This window comes from Nyctereutes procyonoides, unplaced genomic scaffold (assembly GCF_905146905.1).
Source record: "Nyctereutes procyonoides isolate TBG_1078 unplaced genomic scaffold, NYPRO_anot_genome, whole genome shotgun sequence".
In the NCBI taxonomy this organism is placed as follows: Eukaryota; Metazoa; Chordata; class Mammalia; order Carnivora; family Canidae; genus Nyctereutes; species Nyctereutes procyonoides.
The window spans coordinates 50,431,079-50,449,564 of NW_026575043.1; the positions used below are offsets into that span (position 1 = coordinate 50,431,079).

General features: G+C 51.0%; 1 protein-coding gene across 2 annotated transcripts in view; it reads left to right on the forward strand.

Annotated features, from left to right (window-relative positions):
- TESC (tescalcin) overlaps window positions 1–18,486 on the forward strand; it is a 47,897-nt gene that overhangs the window by 18,919 nt on the left and 10,492 nt on the right. For both annotated transcript variants that reach the window (XM_055321797.1, XM_055321799.1), the window contains exons 2-3: window positions 4,142–4,211; window positions 15,762–15,842. In XM_055321797.1, coding sequence (XP_055177772.1) covers window positions 4,142–4,211; window positions 15,762–15,842 — 151 coding nt within the window. The remainder of the gene's footprint in view (window positions 1–4,141; window positions 4,212–15,761; window positions 15,843–18,486) is intronic.

The window sequence follows — 18,486 nt, forward strand, 5'->3', positions numbered from 1 at the left end:
AGTTAACCTATCCCTTCAGATCCTTAGTTTGTTCTTCTGTAAAATGGGAGAGTCTCTCCATTCTAGGATCTCGAAAAGGATTAAATTGGAACATGGGCACACAGAACATGGTACTCCGCCAACAGATGGGTTTTCGAGATCCCTGGGCTGTCCCATTTGGGACCATATTGTGTGCTTAAAATATTTATTATGTGACTAATAAATAGGCATTGTGTGTTAGAGAAAATTGGAAAATATAGATGAATCAAAGCAAAACAAACTCTTTAATCCTGCTACCACGAGAGACAATTGCTATTATTTGGGGAAAATAAGTCCAGATTTTCTTTCATTACTTACATGCATTTGTACACATCTACACATTTTCCCCAGCATGAGGTCATGCTGTTTTTATAGCAAGCTGTGGTGGTTTTGTTTTAAATAGGCTCCACACCCAACGTGGGGCTTGAACTTACAACCCCAAGATTAAGAGTCATGTGCTCTGTCAACTAAGCCAGCCAGGAGCTCCTGTAGCAAGCCATTTTTAAACAACATTATAGGTGGAATGTATGTGCATGTCAGAGACATAACTATTCATTTTTTAAAAGCAGCAGGCTTTTTTTAACTGGCTGAGCATACCATAAAATATTTGACCAACCTGCTTTTTGGTGAGCACTTAGGTTGCATCTAGTTTTTAAGCTGGTAAGAATATGAAGGTGGGACACCTGACAAGCTTAGTTGGTAGAGTGTGCAACTCTTGATCTCGGGGTTGTAAGTTTAAGGCCCACATCGGGCATAGAGATTACTTAAAGATAAAATCTAAAAGACTATAAAGGTGAACATGTTTATATATTCATGTTTTGTTCTCATTGGATTTATTTTTTTATTTTTTATTTTTATTTATTTTTTATTTTTTTGGATTTATTTTTTTTAGAACAAATTTTTGCCAAGTAGAATTTTTTTAAAGATTTTATTCATTTATTCATGAGAGGCGGAGAGAGAGAGAGAGGCAGAGACATACGCAGAGGGAGAAGGAGGCTCCATGCAGGGAGCCTGATGTGGGACTCGATCCCCAAACTCCAGGATCACGCCCTGAGCTCAGATGCTCAACTGCTGAGCCACCCAGGTGCCCCTCTTGCCAAGTAGAATTACTGACTTTTTCATGTAAACCTTTTATTGTGATACCATGTACTGAAAAGTACATCATCTACGAGAATATAGTTCATAAACTTGCTTAGAACATGTGTATATAACCTGCACTAGGATCAGAAATAGAATATTCCCAGTACCCAGAGGCCACCCTCATGCCCCATTCAAATTGCTACTCTCCTCTCAGCGGCAACCACTATTCTGACTTCCTTTTTTAAACATTAAGAGAGGGGCACCTGGGTGGCTCAGTCAGTTAAGCATCTGACTCTTGATTTTGACTCAGGTCATAATCTCAGGGTTGTGAGATGGAGCTCCACGTCATACTCCCACTGGACAGTGGAGCCTGCTTAAGATTCTCTCTCTCCTCCTTCCTCTGCTCACCTCTTAAAAAAAAACCTATGATAATATCATCATTATTATCAGAAGTTTTAGGGGAAAATTCAGGGGAAATTCTAGTTTTCTCATATATCCACCCCCACACACATGCATGGCCTCTGCCGTTATCAATACCCTCCCCCGAGTGCTACGTTAGATCTAGTTGATGAACCTACATGACATGTCATTATTGCCCAAAGTCCATAGTGTACCTTCGGGTTCACTCTTGGTGTTGTGCATTCTGTGGGTTTGGGCCCATGTATAGTGATGTGCCTCCATCACGACGGGGCCCTACAGAATCGTTTCACTGCTCTAAGCCCTCCTGCTCTACTTATTCAGCCCTCACCTCCACAACCTCTGACAGAGAGATGCAGAAACTGACCCTTGGAAAGGTTGGACAAACCGCTAGGGGTGATGACTACTTTTCATGTCTTTGTAGTTTTGCCTTTTCCAGAATGTCAGAGAACTGGAATCGTCCAGAATGTAGCCTTTCTATCCTGACTTCTAACACTGTAGATGACTTTTGCCTGTTCTTGAACTTTATTTGAATGGAATCTTAAAGTATGTGCTCTTTCATGTCTGACTTCTTTTGCTTGTTTTTATGGTTTTTTGTTTTTTTTAAGACTTTTATTTTTTTAAGGTAATCTCCACCCAGTGTGGAACTCAAACTCAGAACCCCGAGATCAAGAGTTGCACAGTCCACAAGCTAAGGCAGCCAGATGCCCATTTTTGTGTTTTTAAAGCTCACCCGAGTTTACAACACATACTGTTGGTTCACATTCAGTGTTGTGTACTATTCCATTGCTTGACTAGACCACACTGGAACACTTTTTCTGTCCTGCCATTGCTTGGCATTCGGATGGCTTCCAGTTGAGGGGCTGTTGAAACTGTACTGCCATGAACCTCCTTCTGCACATTTTCTCATAAGCACGAGCATGCATTTCTGTTGGATATGTACCCAAGAGTGGAATTGCTAGGTCATTGAGTCTACAAATGTCTTTGCTGATATACATGTGATATAAATGGCTGTATCATCCTCCAGAAAAGTAGTCATCACCCCTAGTGGTTATCCAACCTTTCCAAGGGTCAGTTTCTGCATCTATAATGGGGATACAGACCTGTCCCGGGTGTCATAGGGAAGAGATGAGCCTGTGTGTGGAGCCGTGCATCTGGCACTCCAAGCCCTCCGGACCAGTTGGCAGTCATGAGTATTTTCTCACCAATAATGGCTTTTGAGGGAGGCTGGAGAATCTGAGCTGCAGATTCTTGAAGAGATATGACCTGGTCCTGAGACCAAAAAAAAAAAAAAAAAAAAAAATGGTGGTTGTGGGAGGTGCTGGGTGGCTCAGTTGGTAGGGCATGTGACTCTTGACCTTGGGGTTATAAGTTGGAGTCCCAGGTTGGGGATAGAGATGACTTTTAAAAATTCTGAAAAAAAAACCAACAGGAAATGAGATGATCAGCTGGTTCCAGAAATTAGCTGCCTCTGCAATAGGAGGAGAAAAGATGTTTAATGCATGGGAACTGCTGGGAGGAGGCAGGGGGGGAGCTGGCTTGGTAGCCCAGAGCCTGTTTGGCAAGTTCTGCCTAAACTATATGTAGTCCCTGGGGGCCAAGTGTGAAGACCTTGCACACCAGGATATATGGTCAGACAGGAGATCCTGAGTAGCGGTTGAGGGCAGGCTTGGGAGATGGATCCAAGCTCTGCCAATTACTGGTTGTGTTGTTGAAAGTGGTCTGACCTGCATTTTTCAATTTCAAGTTATGAGACAGAAGAGTATCTACTCCCCTACAGGGTTGTATTGAGGATGAAGTGAGAAGACATAGGTCAGTGTTTCATACTTTGCATTTCATAAACTAAGCCCTGGTGTGGCCAGAACCATTATGAATATGGGAACGCACAAGGACCAGTTTCCTCTGTGGAAAAAACCTGGCCCACCGGCCTTGAAATGGTAATTAAGAAAAACTCTCATACTAAAACTATTTTTTAGTTTTATTTATTTTATTTTATTTTTTAATTTATTTTATATTTTTAGTTTTTAGTTTCTAAAACTATTGGGGAGATCTACATATATCATCCATAGCACGATGATCAAAAAATCCCATTTCTTTTCCTTCCAGTCTCCTTGCTGTACCAGATTCTCCTTCTGTGTCTCACCACATGTCTCCCAAAAATCCCTTCCAGCCTGAACCACTTTTCCTTCCCATACTCCTCTGTCTCGCAATATGTGACTGGGCATACGAAGCCCCTTGCTCAGCTAGAACACCTGTCTTCAGGAGTGGGAGGGGAGGAAGTCGGGCTGGGGAAGGGGAAGATGACCTGGCTCATGTCTATGCCATCCCAGGAGCTGCCGTTAGTAGTACAAGTTGTATTGTCAAGGGGACAGAATTAATAACCCCAGAATTGCATCGTCAGGAAGGATGGGAAACGCTTGTTGGAGTCTTCATCCAGTGGTGCTCAGGTGGGGGATGCAGGAGAATGATGGAATGGGAGGGTGGGGATGAGGCAGGAGAAGGTCACCAGCCTCCTGCTGGTAGCTCCTGAGTTGGTTCAGTGGTCACTAATGTCTTCTGTCTCTCTCTCCCCATTCCCCCCTCTCCTCTCTCCTCCTTCCCATCTCCTCCCTCCCCTGCTTCTCAGTCTCGTCAGACCAGATCGAGCAGCTCCACCGGAGGTTTAAGCAGCTGAGTGGAGACCAGCCCACCATTCGGTAAGGTGTGCAGTTGGGTTTGGCCGTTGGGCAGGCCAATGGAGGATTTCTCTTGCCATCTCTCTCTCTCTTTCCCTGAATGCAGGGGGACTCTGGAAGAGTCCCTGGGTTGCCCCACTTCCGCAGCAAACCTATAGTTGTTGTAATTCTTTCGGTCCCTTCTAGACAAGATGTTTTAGAGCCAATCTAGAGCCACACCTGTTTCTCTTGGGATCAGGAATGTCTAACTGGAGTGAAGACAGTGGGCTAGTCAGCTACGCCTACCCTACCCCGACTTCCTCAAATGCTTTGGGCCTCCGTGCCTGAATCCCAGGTAGACATTGAGCATGTGTTGAATGTCTCTTGACTCTGCTTCCTCACGGTAGTTAGTTCCGGCCTCAGGCAAGATGGCGGGCAGCAGGCTCTGATCCCTGTCAAGGGAACTGGCCATCCTACCTGATCCCTGTCAAGGGAACTGGCCATCCTACATTGCATTTTTAATGTTAATCTTTTAGAAGCTATGGAGGTTACTTTTTTAATGAAGAGGAATGCCTTCAACTGTCCTCCTTATCCTAGGAGAGCGTGTTTGGTCATAGACGTGGGTTGAGTCCTACAGAACAAGGCTAGTGAGAGGTCCTCGTTCGCATGCTTGGTCGTCACAGAGTTGGCCAGGAAGCTTCAACAGTTGAACCGTGGCAAGCGAGAGTTTCCAACGCACGGTGAACAGCGCACTACCACAAGCTTTCTAACAGATGTAGTTTCCTAAAATAAATATTCAAGGTCTGAAGGTTACAGTCTTCGAACTTCAAAATAAACATTCGAATAATCCAGGAAAACTTCCTTTGTCTTAGTAAACAGGCTTATATTTCACCCAAGTGTTATGGAAACACACAGATAAAATATCCACTTCCCTTGTCTGTCTAAACAAAAGCATGTTGGTAATCCCATGCACTGTTCTCTCAGAGCTTCCATTCCCAGAGCTCAGCTTCTGGTGGTCTCATGGTTCCTGTGGCTTCCTGTCTCAATGTGATTGTTCCAAGGCAGGATTCGAGCCAGGTAGGGCTGGGATCTTTAATTCTGTCCGAGACACCTGCTAAGCCCAGGAAAGGAGAGGGAATGAGCCCAGCAGAAAGTCACCTGGCTGCTTATTGGCCCTGACAGTGTTACAGGTCTGAGTCTGAGCCCATCACCAGGGCCGGGGCTGGGGGTGCAGCTGGGTCATCAGCCAGGAGCAGGGATGGAGGGTGGAGTGGTTTCCCAGGGATGGGTGCAGGGGGCGATCCCCTCAGCCGGGCACCTGGGAGTCTAAGGCCAGGTACCCGTGCACCTGGATATTAGAACATGGACGTGTCAAGGCCCCCCTCCACCTCCCCCGTTTACAGGCACGTGCTCTATGCCAGGTGCTTGGTACCTGAGCTGTGGGATGCAGTTCACAGCAGGCGACGTGTGAAGGAGAGGCCCCCTTTCTCAAAGTAATTTCCCAGCAAGCCGTGCTCCCCAGCCCTGGAACAGGCTACTGTGCTTAGGGGTCCATGGGTCTCGACTCTTGAGAGGTTTTCAGTTCAACTTCAGCATGTGTTTAATTTTCAGACTTGGGGAAAACAGAGGCAAACACCCTGGCATGGGAAGCAAATTACCCCAGAATCCTCTTGTGTCGGGGTCTCTGTGAGTTGGCGTTAGTTGCTTTGTGTCTCTGAACCTGTCTCCACATCCACCGAGTGAGCCTGGTCCTGCAGGGTTTGATCTGGACACTGACAGTGAGCATATATGTGCAGGATGATTCTGCTCTGAGCTGGATTTGTGGGCACTTGGCTGTGATGCCCAGGGGCCCCTCCCAGCTTGGGATCCTAGCATCCGAGCCCTTTGTTGCCCAGGGGCTCCTCCTGGGCCTTTGCAAGGACAGACTGAACCACTGGGCTCTACACACATTCTTTCCCAGCTGGAGTGTGTGTGCAGATCACTCGGGGACCTTCCTAAGGCAGGCTTGGCTTGGGCAGGTGTGTGGGGCCTGAGACTCTGTGTTTCTAACCAGCACCTGCACCACACATCCCTGGGGCAGCCAGCACAGTGCCTGGGGCATACCAGGTGCTCCTGCATCCATCCCCCACCAACCAGCCTGAGGGCCACCCAGCTCTCCTGCCCCACCAACCAGGCCTCAGGTGCCCATCTGTGCAGCCTTTCCATCCTCCTCCATCCCCCTCAAGCCTGCGGCCTCCCCGCTGTGTCTCACATCCCTCTGACTAAATCCAACACGGCTGTTAGGTCTTAGCAGAAGCAGGGTTTCTTCTGGGAAGTTGCCTTGATGACGCTGTCAGCACCGTGCCAGGCTCCCAGGGCCCCTTACGTCCTCCCCGCAGCCACAGGAGGTAGCTTCAGCACCTGGCTCTGCCTCCTGGTGCGATGGCCAGTGGGAATGTGTGTGTGATCCCCTGGGAACCATGTTACCACACAGGTTTTGACTCACAGGTCAAGAGAGGGGCCCCAGACTCTGCATTTCCAACAAGCATGGAGGGTCACAGACAGGTTGGCCTCCCTAGCACAGAGGACAATGCCCAGTCATCCCTCTGGGTCAGGTGAGTGGAGGCTGCACCCCCGCAGGCACTCCGGGACTGACGTTGCAGGCTCCTGCCTCCCACCTGTGGGCTAGGTCAGGGCAGGGGAACACCAGCTTGAGCTCTGCCCACCCATCCTGGCCTGTCTGTGTCTCCTGCACACCCACCCCCAGGACCTTCATACACATCATGCCTTTCCCACCTGCCCTCACGCAAGCCCTGCGTGTGTTTGCCTGGACTCAGCAGCCCCAGCTCGCAGGCCCCGAGGCGTCCCTGTGCCCTTGAGGTCACGTCTGTACTCTTTTTTTTTTTTTTTAAGATTTTATTTGTTCATGAGAGATACTCAAAGAGAGGCAGAGACCTAGGCAGAGGGAGAAGCAAGTTCTTCCAAGGGATCCTCATGTGGGACTCAATCCCAGGACCCGGGATCACACCTTGGGCTGAAGGCAGATGTTCAATGGCTGAGCCACCCAGGCATCCCCATGTCCATACTCTAGCTGGGGTCCACCAAGGGCTTCGAATGCTGGTTTTTCCTCTGCTGAGGGCTACTTGTGGACATCACCTCCTCCAAGATAACACTCCTGTCCCCTGCACTCCCATGGTCTTCTCCTGGGGGGCCCATCCCACCATTTACAGAATCGCAGCTGTGCCCCTAACAGACTGCTGGCCCCAATAAGGGTCAGGAACTGGGTCTTTTTCCCTGATCCTAGTGCTACATCCAGGCTGGAAATATACTAGATGCTCTGGGAGTGCCACTCCTGGGTAGTTGAATGAATAGGAAAAAGCAAAGTAATGAGGAGGAAGGGAGTATAAGGACCGCCAAAGTTCTTTATGAGCCACAATGCATGGAATACGTCCGTGCTGTATCCCCCCTTGGGTGTGCGTATCCCTGGGGAAGAATTTATCTGAGGCCAGGCTCATAGGAACTATTCATGGATGCAAGCTGTTATTAATTGAGCATGTTTTGTGTGCTGTGTAGCTGGAGCACGTAACTTCAATCTTATAAAACCCCACAGGGGTTGCCTTTGTGGCTCAGCAGTTGGATATCTGCCCTTGGCTCAGGGAGTGATCCTGGGGTCCTGGGATTGAGTCCCCCATCTGGCTCCCTGCAGGGAGCCTGCTTCTCCCTCTGCCTGTGTCTCTGCCTCTCTCTGTGTCTCTCATGAATAAATAAATAAAATCTTAAAAAAAAAAAAAACCCTACAGGAAGTAGTGGTGGGAACAGCTATACTCCATTTTATAGATGGGAAAGTTGGCCTCAGAGAGGTCAGGTGCCTGTTCCCGAGTCACACAGCTCATAAGTGGAGAAGCTGGGATTTGAGCCCAGTGCTGAAATCCCTCTGCAAGGAAGCTGTGGGCATTGCCTTCATTTGGGCAGTGGCCTCTAGGGACCTCAGTCTTCCTGTTCTGCCACCTGAAGATCCTCCAGCCTTATCATCCCAGGGTGGGCGTATATAATCTCCATCATCGAAGCCCTGTTCCAGTGTCTTGCAGTCTCTACTGGGAGGTGAGTGTCAGCTGCATAGAGACAGGAGGTGAGCACTGGGTGTTATGCTATATTTTGGCAAATTGAACTTCAATAAAAAAAAAAAAAAGGAGGTGATAGATCATTTTATGCAAATAGGCCTGCCTGCAGGGCCCCCTCGCAGAACCCCAGGTGTTCCTGCCCATTCTCCCAGGGCAGAAGGGATGAACAGCTATGGGCTGTGATCGGGTCCTCAGCACCTTCCCCACATTGCCAAGGGTTTCCTGAGTGACCCTAGGCTGGGCCTTCCACCTCTCTGATACCTGGGTACATCCAGGAAGCTGTGGGCTGTGCTGGAGCTTCATTGGTTAATGTTTACCTTTGAACGTTGTGAAAGGCATTGCCCAGCATCCCCAGGGTGAGGCCCCCATTGCCGCCGTCTGGGAGGGGTATGGGAGGTGACACTCTGCCCTGCCTTCTCAGAGAATGAGGTGCTCCAGAGCTTCCTCGAGTCCAGTGGAATGGGGGTTGAGGTGGATGCCTCAAGTGCAAAGAGCCCCTTAAAAGCGATCATCTAAACCTGCAGGCTTTAAACATAGACTAGTAAGTTTTGTAAATTGCATTAGAAAGTTAATGAAGAATTGAGTTTCTGAATTTGGCTTTGACAAATTGCGTATAGTTAAAAAAGAAAATTCCCACAAGGTAAAAACTGCCAGAAGGGATTTTTTTTTTTTTTTTTTTTTTTTTTTTTTGCCAGAAGGGATTTAATTTTAATCCATTTCCTACCCGTGTTTGGTGAGTCCCTTCTCCTGAAAATTCTCTAAGGATGTCCAGGGATGGCCTCCCCCTGGGGCCTCAGAGCTGCTGTATCAGAGCCCCACTCCATGTGTGCTCCGAACAAGGGCCTGCAACCATTTTTAAAAAAATAAATGAGATAGAATTTTATTTATTTTTTCAAAGATTTTATTTATTTATTAGAGAGCACAAGTTAGGGGGAGGGGGAGAAGGAGAGGGAGAAACAGACTCCCCACTGAGCAGGGAGCCTGACTCTGGGCTTGATCCCAGGACCCTGGGATCATGACCTGAGCCAAAGGCAGCAGCTCAAGAGTCTCAGAACCCACTGAGCCACCCAGGTGCCCCTGATTTTTTTTTTTAAATCATAACGCTGCATTCTTTTTGTTTAAGGGCTCCTCTAAATTATATGTTTCAGGACCCCAAAACCTTAGTCCACTCTGACCACAAAGCACGGAGCTCAGAGTCTTCTTGGAGAAATGCTTGAAGAGAAAACAATCATCTAACACACTGATTGAGTCCCTATGCTGTGCAGACTTGTCTCCAGTCCTCAAGAGCTTCTGTTCTAGCCGGGAAGCCCCCTCCCTAAGTAAACCCATGAATAGATATGAATTTTAGGTCATGAGGGAAATACAGTAATTGCTTCTGGCACTTTTCCTTTCTTTAGTGGGGCCACTTCACCGGTGAACGTCTTAAACAGCATACTTTACTTCTTGAGAGCGCTGCGACGGGCTCAGCACCCCCAGAAATAGACACTGTGGAATACCTCAGACAGAGTGATGCAGGCCAGCGGGAGGTCTGATTAGATAGAGCCACATTACAAAAATATTTTTAGATCCATCAGACCGCTGAATGTGGAGTGAGTAAATGGAACCACGGACATACAAGGCAAAGAGAAAGGGAGCCGTGTTCATTGCTGGGCGCCACCAAAGTGTAGAGCAGCGTTCATTTTTTTTTTTAATGATTTTTATTTATCATTTGAGAGAGAGCACGAGTGGGGAGCAGCAGGGACAGAGGGGGAGGGAGAAGCAGGCTGCCTGCTGAGCAGGGAGTCTGACCGAGGGCTGGATACCAGGACCCCGGGATCATGACCTGAGCTGAAGGCAGACGCTTCACCTATTGAGCCACCCAGGTGCCCCGAACATAAAGTTTTTTTTTTAATTTTTATTTATTTATGATAGTCACAGAGAGATATAGAGAGAGAGGCAGAGACACAGGCAGAGGGAGAAGCAGGCTCCATGCACCAGGAGCCCGACGTGGGATTCGATCCTGGGTCTCCAGGATCGCGCCCTGGGCCAAAGGCAAGCGCCAAACCGCTGCGCCACCCAGGTGCCCCGAACATAAAGTTTGTATAGAGACTCTTTCCTGGGAAGGTTTAACACCGGCTCAGCTCTTGTGCAAAAGCACATGGATGGGACAGACGGCCTGGTGCATTTAGGGAATTCCTAGTGTTTCTAGGAATGTGCATTAACCTTCACACAAGTTCCCTGGGGATCATGTTAAAAATGAGGGTTCTGATTGCGCATGAGCAGCAGCTCTGTGTTTCTCACAAACTCCAAATGATGCTGATCCTGCTGGTCTACACTTTGAGTAGTTCGTTGTTGTGTGGGAGACTCCGGGTAAGTGAGTCCCCGTGGGGGTCGGTTTCCCCAGTGTATACTATCTCGTGGCCCCCATGCGAGAGATGTCAACTGCCAGACTGTGTGCAGTGGAGGGGTGGGGGGGCCAGGAGCATCGGGCAGGCAGGCCCCAGAGTAAAGACCCCTCTCAGATGGGCCAGTGTGAGAAGGAAGGCCTGGGGTTCCGGTCTGGGAACCTTGGGGGCCTTGCTGTGTCCTCGGCTCCCAGGGGTGCTCTGCCCTGGTGGAGGCTGAGGCCAGCCCCAAGCCTGCAGAGAGCTTTGCGGTTGAGCTGGTCCTCCGAGCTGCCGGAAACCAGCCCACACCATGAGCCTTGCGGAAGAGCCCCTCCTTGGTGGTTTCTCAGTCTTTCCTTCCCTTGCGGGGGCTGGGTGCTTGTCTTGCCTTCTTTTCTGGGTCCCAGATGGGGCCTCTAGGGGCTGGGGTGGGGGACAGATCCCCAACCAAAATTTCAGTTGTTCTTTCTCTTTGAGGTAAAAACATACAACCCAGAGGAAGTATATGGGGTGGTTAGGGCTGAATTCAAAACTCCCCTCCTAGCTGTGGGACCGTGGCTTCATCACTTCGCCTCCCCAGGTCTCCATTTCTCGCCTGTAAAATGGGGATTATGGGTGTGTGGGGGCTGATGAGCTGATTAAACACAGCAGTGTTTGCAGAGCCCTTAGCACAGCCTGGCATAGGGGAAGCCCTCGGGATGCTGTTGGCGGGGAGACGGGATCTTTAACGCCCTGGGCTCAACCCCTGGGAGGAGGTATGCAAGTGGTGTGCCCCTGGGGCCTCTGTGGGGGACCCCTCCCTGCTGGTCACTGCGGCAGCATCACCAGACCTGGAGCTCAGGCCCCGGAGCCCTGGGCTCACAGGGAGGAGAGCCCTTTCCCACGCTGTGGCCTGCGCCCGGACACCTGCTGCCGAGCCGGTCCTACCAGCCCAGTGGGCACCTGGGGGCGGGTGGGGAGGAAGGAGGACAGGCCCGAAACTGGCATTTACGGGGCATTAAACTGCGGTCAGCCTCTCCCAGGCTCTGGGCTCCTGGCCTGCAGTCGACTTGTTGAAAAGAGGAAGTTGGCAAATATCCGGGAGTGTCTGCAAGGGCCCGACAGCCAGACCTGAGTCTTCTAGCATTGGTTCCAGGGGATCCTGCGTGCCGCCAGTCCGTCGGTATCCTCCTCAGCAGTCTGAAATTTCTTTACTTCTCTGCCTCAGTCTCCCCATCTTTAACATGGGGATAAGCGTCTGCCTTATAGGAGAATAATGTAAAGCTCTTAGAGCAATGCCTGTCACCTTGGGAGGACGCAGAAGGTTAGCTGCTATTATTATGGTCCTAATTTTATTCATTTATTTTTTAAAACATTTATTTCAGGGAATGAGAGTCTGCATGCACAGGTGTGCACTGGAGCAGGGGGAGGGGCAGAGGGAGGGAGAGAGGGAGAAAGAATCCTCCAGCAGACTCTGCTGAGTGTGGAGCCCCGATGAGGGGCTCGATCCCGGGACCCCGAGATTGTGACCTGAGCCGAACCCAAGAGTCGGCCACCTAACCGACTGAGCCACCCAGGCACGCCTCTTATCCTAACGTTAAAATGAAGAGCTACTGTATGTCAGGCAGCCTGCTAAGCACCATGTGTGTATTTATCAGACTTATTCATTTCATTAACCCAATGACGCTACCCAGACATTCCAGTGATCCCCATTTTACAGATGATAAACCTGAGGCTCTGGGACATGGAGAGGCTCACCCAAGATCATGTGCCTGGTCAGGAGCAGATCCTGAGCCAGATCCTGGTGTCTTGGATTTCACTGCCCCTTTGCTGTGGGTGGTGCTGTGTCTGCACCCAATTCACAGATGAGGAAACTGAGGCATGGAACATCTGTCAGGTGCCTGTGAGGGAGAGCCAGGGTTTGAGTGTGGGTCTTGCAGGTGCTGTGCAGAGGAGCAAGGGGGCAGCTGGGCTTCAAGGACACCAGCACAGACCCCCCAGAGGCCAGGGCCCAGGCTGCTGTGCCCCCAGCCTGGTTCCTAGCATCTGCCTCATCTTTTCCCCTGTCAGGAGGGGAGCCCGGGCCTCGCTCAGCCCCCGAGAACCTGCAGCTTCCCCACTGTTGACCTCTGGTCCCTTCTGGGGAATTAACCAGACCCACTTTCACTTCCCAGGTGTGTCTGCAACCATGGTGCTCTGGGGGGCAGGCAGCTCCTCTGAATGCCTGTTCCCAGGCAGGAAGCTGATGCTCTGCAGGATTCCAACAGGGAAGTCCCCGGAGCATCTGAGCGGCCTGGACCCCTCGGTGGGGGGACCCAGCCTGGCCCTAGCTGGGTGCTCAGAACAGACCAGGGGTCGAGCGCTGCCCATACTCCCCATCCCTTCCACTCAGCTGTTGGCACATGGCTTACAGAGCACTGGCACTGCCCCCGGCCATGCAAGCCATTGAGGACGTGGTGCTCTAGAAATGACTGCCCCTTCTGCATGTGCTCTGGTGCGCGGGTGCTGCTGTCTGCGGCATCTGCACGTCCACTTTACAGATAGCAAACTGAGGCCGAGGCAGGATTGGCAGAAGTTCTGACCCCTTGGCCAATGAAAACCAGAGGGGGCCTGGGGTCTCAGCCACAGAGCTGCTGGTTGCCTCTTTTCCCTCCTCCCAGAATTCTCTCTCAAGCTCCCCGTGGCTCCTTTGGCCTGACTTCTCCTGGCTGAGGGGAGTATGATGTGGGGAAAAGTGTCGGCTCACAGAGAGGGGAACTTTTACAGACTGAACATACCCATGACCCCACATCCAGTCAAAGGCAGAACATTCTCAGCCCCAAAGCCGCCTCATGTTCCTGGTTACCCTCCTCGAAGGCAGTTGACCTTTCATCCTGACTTTGGGCTACATGGGTTAGTGCTGGTACCTTTTGTTCTTTATATAAGTGGGATCATAGTGCAGTGGTTCTTTGCTTTTTGGTTTTTAAACACATTTTAGAGAAAATTTTTTAAATGCCTTATTGAGATATAATGCACATATCATACAGTCGACCACTTAAAGTAGGCAGTCGGGGCGCCTGGGCGGCTCAGTCAGGTAAGCACCTGCCTTCAGCTCAGGTCATGATCTCAGGGTCCTGGGATCAAGCCCCACTTTGGGCTCCTTGCTCAGCGGGGAGCCTGCTTCTCCCTCTGCCTCTGCCCCGCCCCACCGCTTGTGCTCTCTCTTTCTCAAATAAATCTTTAAAAAAATTTTATTGGAGTTCAACTTGCCAACATTTAGCATAACACCCAGTGCTCATCCCATCAAGTGCCCCCCTCAGTGCCCATCACCCAGTCACCCCCACCCTCCGCCCACCTCCCTTTCCACTACCCCGTGTTCATTTCCTAGAGTTAGGAGTCTCTCATGTTTTGTCACCCTCACTGATTTTTTCGCTCATTTTCTCTCCTTTCCTTTTATTCCCTTTCACTATTTTTTATATTCCCCAAATGAATGAGACCATATAATGTTTGTCCTTCCCTGATTGACTTACTTCACTCAGCATAATACCCTCCAGTTCCATCCACGTCGAAGCAAATGGTGGGTATTTGTCGTTTCTAATGGCTGAGGAATATTCCATCGTATACATAGACCACATCTTCTTTATCCGTTCATCTTTCGATGGACCCCGAGGCTCCTTCCACAGTGTGGCTATTGTGGACATTGCTGCTAGAAACATCAACAAGAAAAGTATGCAGTTAATTTGAGGACATTTTCGTCACCACCCCCTTCCCCCGCCCCCCGCAAGAAACCCCTGTGCTGATTAGCCATCAACTCCGTTATCACCTTGCCCCCAGCAACCAACCAACAGTCTGTTTTCTGTCTCTGGATATGCCTATTCTGGTCATTGTGGAAAAACAGATCCTATATGTGGGCATGTCGTCTGGCCTCTCAGCACCGTGACTGTCCTCGTCTATATGGTAGCATATATCAGTACTGTGTTCCTTTTCTGGCTGAGTAGTGTTCCATCACCCCTGGCAACTATTCTGAGTGTGCTGCTGCCTTTAGGCCTGGGATCTTAGGAATCTAGAGTGTGGCACCAACAGACACTGGCTCTTGAGTTTGGGCAGGCACCCTGCGAGCCAGGCCTGCCAGCGCCACCCGTCACACCTGTGCCCAGTGATTCGCTCCTGCCCCCAAGCCAGCATCTTTTTTCTTTTTTTAAACAGCTTTACTGACCTGTGGTTCATACCATACAACTTGCCCATTAAATTGTACAATTCCACAGGGTTTTTAGTATACTGAAAGGTGTGCATCCAGCCGCCCGACCAATTTTTGAATCTTTTGATCGTCCTGTTCAGAAACCTGGTACCCTTAGCTGTCACACCTGTCGTTCCCCTCCCCCGGCCCCTGGCTGCCCCTGGTCTCCCTTCTATCTCTCCGAATCCACCTGTTCGAGACATTTCATGTGAGTGAAATCATACACAGTGTAGGTTAGTGCCTGGCTTCTTTCTCTCAGTATGTGTAATGTTTTCAAGGCTTGGCTGTGGCTGTGTTGGCGCAGGGACCCCTACTTCCTTCCTTCTTTGTGGCCCAATAATACTCCATCGTCTGGATGGACCACAAGTTATTGATGTGCTTCTCAGGTGACAGACACTTGAGAGGTTTCCACTTTGTGGCTGTTACGAGTAACGCTGCCTTGCCGTTCACGGACAAGTTCTTACATGGATGTGTTTGTAGGAGCAGAAGTGCTGGGTCACGTGTTAATTCCCCATTCACCTGTCAAGGACTTGCCAGACTGTCTTCCAGCCTCCCGGCAAGAATTCTACCCCAATTACAGATTGACCAAAGCAGGGTCTCCTGACTGGGCCTGTGGTGGGCCTCAGGTGGTCCCCGACCCCTCAGAACGGGTTGCAAATCTTGTGTGTCTGCATTTTTCTGGGGGTGAATTCCAGGACATAGAGCATCTCAAAGCCTTCAAATCCTCCCCGCTCCTACAGGGCAAAGGTTCGAGCAGGTGGCAGATCAGTGCAGCGTATTCCAGTCTTGTCTCTGGACTCTTCTCACAGGATCTGCTCAGGATTGATAAAGACAGCCTGATGAGTGGTGAACATGCCATCTGACATGGGATGTTTTCCCTGTCTCTTCTCTCTCTCTCTTTCCGGTGTTTCTCCTCCTAACTGCGACTCAGCAAAGAGAACTTCAATAACGTCCCTGACCTGGAGCTCAACCCAATCCGATCCAAAATCGTCCGTGCCTTCTTCGACAACAGGTGGGTCCTCATCCCTGAACCAGCCCAATGGCAGGTGACTTTGGCCTCAAGGGGGCATTTTACCCCTGTACCTACGTATGGTGCTCGTGTGCTCAGAGTCGCCCCTTAAACCAAGGCAGAGAAGAGAGGGGGCTGTGTAGGAGTCAGAGGCACAGCTTGGGGGCAGACAGCTCAAGCTCTGGAGACCTAGCTGGTTGACTTTGGGCAGCTCACCCAATCCCGCTGGGCCTGTGTGTTAGTTAGCTGTGGCTGCATAACAGATAATCCCAGTTCTTAGCAGTTTAAAACAAATACTTATTTTTAAAAAATGTTTTATTTATTTGAGAGAGGGAGTGAGCAAGCAAGAGCGTGCAGGCAGGGGTAGTGGCAGAGGCAGATGGGGAAGCAGGCTCCACACTGAGCAGGGAGCCTGATGTGGGATTTGATTCCAGGACCGCAGGATCATGACTTGAGCTGAAGGCACATGCTTTGTTGACTGAGCCACCCAGATGCCCCCCAAACACATACTATCTCACTGTTTGTGTCCATTGTCAGGGATCCAGGTGTGGGCTAGCTGGCTTCTCAGGTCCAGGGACAGCTGTGACCTCAGTCATCTGAAGGCCCGACTGGGGCAGGCTCTGTTTCCAAGCTCACACACGTGGCTGGCAGCAGGCAGCACCACAGGGACCCCTCCCCAGGGCTGCTCACTCACGGCAGCTCTTGGCCTCCTGCAGAGCAACATCCACATGAGAGAGGAGGCTAGGTTGAGCCCCTGAGATGGAAGACCCCATCATATGTAACCTAATCTTGTCGGGGGGCATCCATCGTTTTTGCTGTGCTCTCTTCATCAGAATTGAGTCGCTAGGTCAGCTCATGTGGAGAGAGGGGACAACACTCCTGAGTGCCAGGAGGTGGGAATCACTGGGAGCCACCTTGGAGGCTACCTCAGTTTCTGTACCTGTACAATGGAGGTCACAGTAGCATCTGCCTCATGGGGTTGCTGAGGGTCCACTGAGATGATGTTGTCTATCTTTCTGCTCATTGCCATGAATTACAGAGAAACTGAAGCACAGAGTGGTGGTGCAGTGTCCTAGGGCTGAGGTTCCAGCCGGAGCTCATGGCCTCAAATGTCCAGTGTCGTTGGAGTTGACTTGCATGACTGCATGAGACTCAGTATGTTTGAGTCTCTATCAAGAGTTGGGTTGCACACGCCCTCCCTAGGCAGTCGGGGCCTGTGGGCAAACACACCAGAGCCCCAGGCCTGACCCCTGTGTCTACAGAGGCGGCTGAGAAACTGGGAGAACCGGCAGAAAGAGGAAGGAAGGGAATAGGTGTGTTGTGGCCAGAAGATGGGTGGTGACTTCTTGGACAGGTTTCAAGTTTGTGAACCTCAGCCACTCCGCTCTGGTTCTGCCAGGGCCATGCAGCCCTAAGCAAGATGCTGAGTCTCCCTGAGCCTCCCCTGTTCCTGGGTATGGGTTGGTGTCCTCAGATGCCCTGGAAGTTGCAGAGTCTTGGCTGAGGGGCAAGGCCTGAGAGAGTGACCAAGAGTTAATGAGACAAAGCAGAGAGAGGTGTTTGGGGAGGAAAGAACTGCATGTGCAAAGGCCCTGTGGCATCAGAAAGTATGGGGACTATGCGTGGCAGAAAGGAGGTCTGGCCAGAGCACAGAGAGACCAGGCAGGATGGGAGGTGTGGGGAGGGCAGAGCTGCATGCTGCAGCCCTTTCACCAGCAAGAGGTGTCTTGGGAGCAGCAGTGTGGGGGCACTGATGGGTTTAAGGTGGGGTACGGATCACAGCCCCTGGCTGCTGGTGGGCTATAGGGGATGGAGGCCCAGGAGCGGGTGTATCACGGTCCCCCAGCTGGAGGCCAGGGTGCTGAGTGAAGGTGAGAGCAGCGAGCAGCTTTGTGGCACTGGGGAGGGAAGAACAGAGGACAGAGGGGAAGGTTAGATCTGGGGTTGGAGGTGAGCAGAGGACTCGTCACAGACGGTTGTCACATTTGCCAGAGGGACGCCACACAGTCTGTGCTGGAGATGGGGTTGGAATCTCCTTTCTTAAAAGTTTTTATTGATTTATTAGAGAGAGATAGATGAGAGCACAAGTAGGCAGAGGGAGCCCAGTGTGGGACTCGATCCCAGGACCCTGAGATCATGACCTGAGCCAAAAGCAGACTGCCCGAAGTATCTGGGAAGGAGGCCTTGGTGGACAGCGAGGCAGAGCAGGAGGTGGGGGTGCTGGCAGGTGGTGGGAGAGGGGGCCAGGCCGGGAGAGGCTCCCCTTGACATGGAGTTGACCTGCCTGTTGGGGGTCTAGTGTGGAAGGTCTCACAGGGTGCCCAGAGCCTGGTGGTGCCTGGTATGAGATGGGTGTGTGCGTGAGGATGTGGGCACACGCCTCCCTGTGTGTCTGTGAGGCTTGTTTCCAAAAGGCTCCATGCAGACTTGGTCACTTGGGAGGCCGGCCAGGCCTCAGGGACCCAGACTTCTATGGGGTGGAGCTGGAGGGGCCAGGGTTCCCATGACATGAGGTGACCTAGGGAGGGGCAAGGGTGCCTCTCCAGCAAACCGTGCTTCCTGGGGCCTGCGGGACCGGCTGGGACCAGGGCCTAGCAGGCTGGTCCTCTGGACACACTGCGAGGGCAGCAGGGAGGACTGGGAGTGT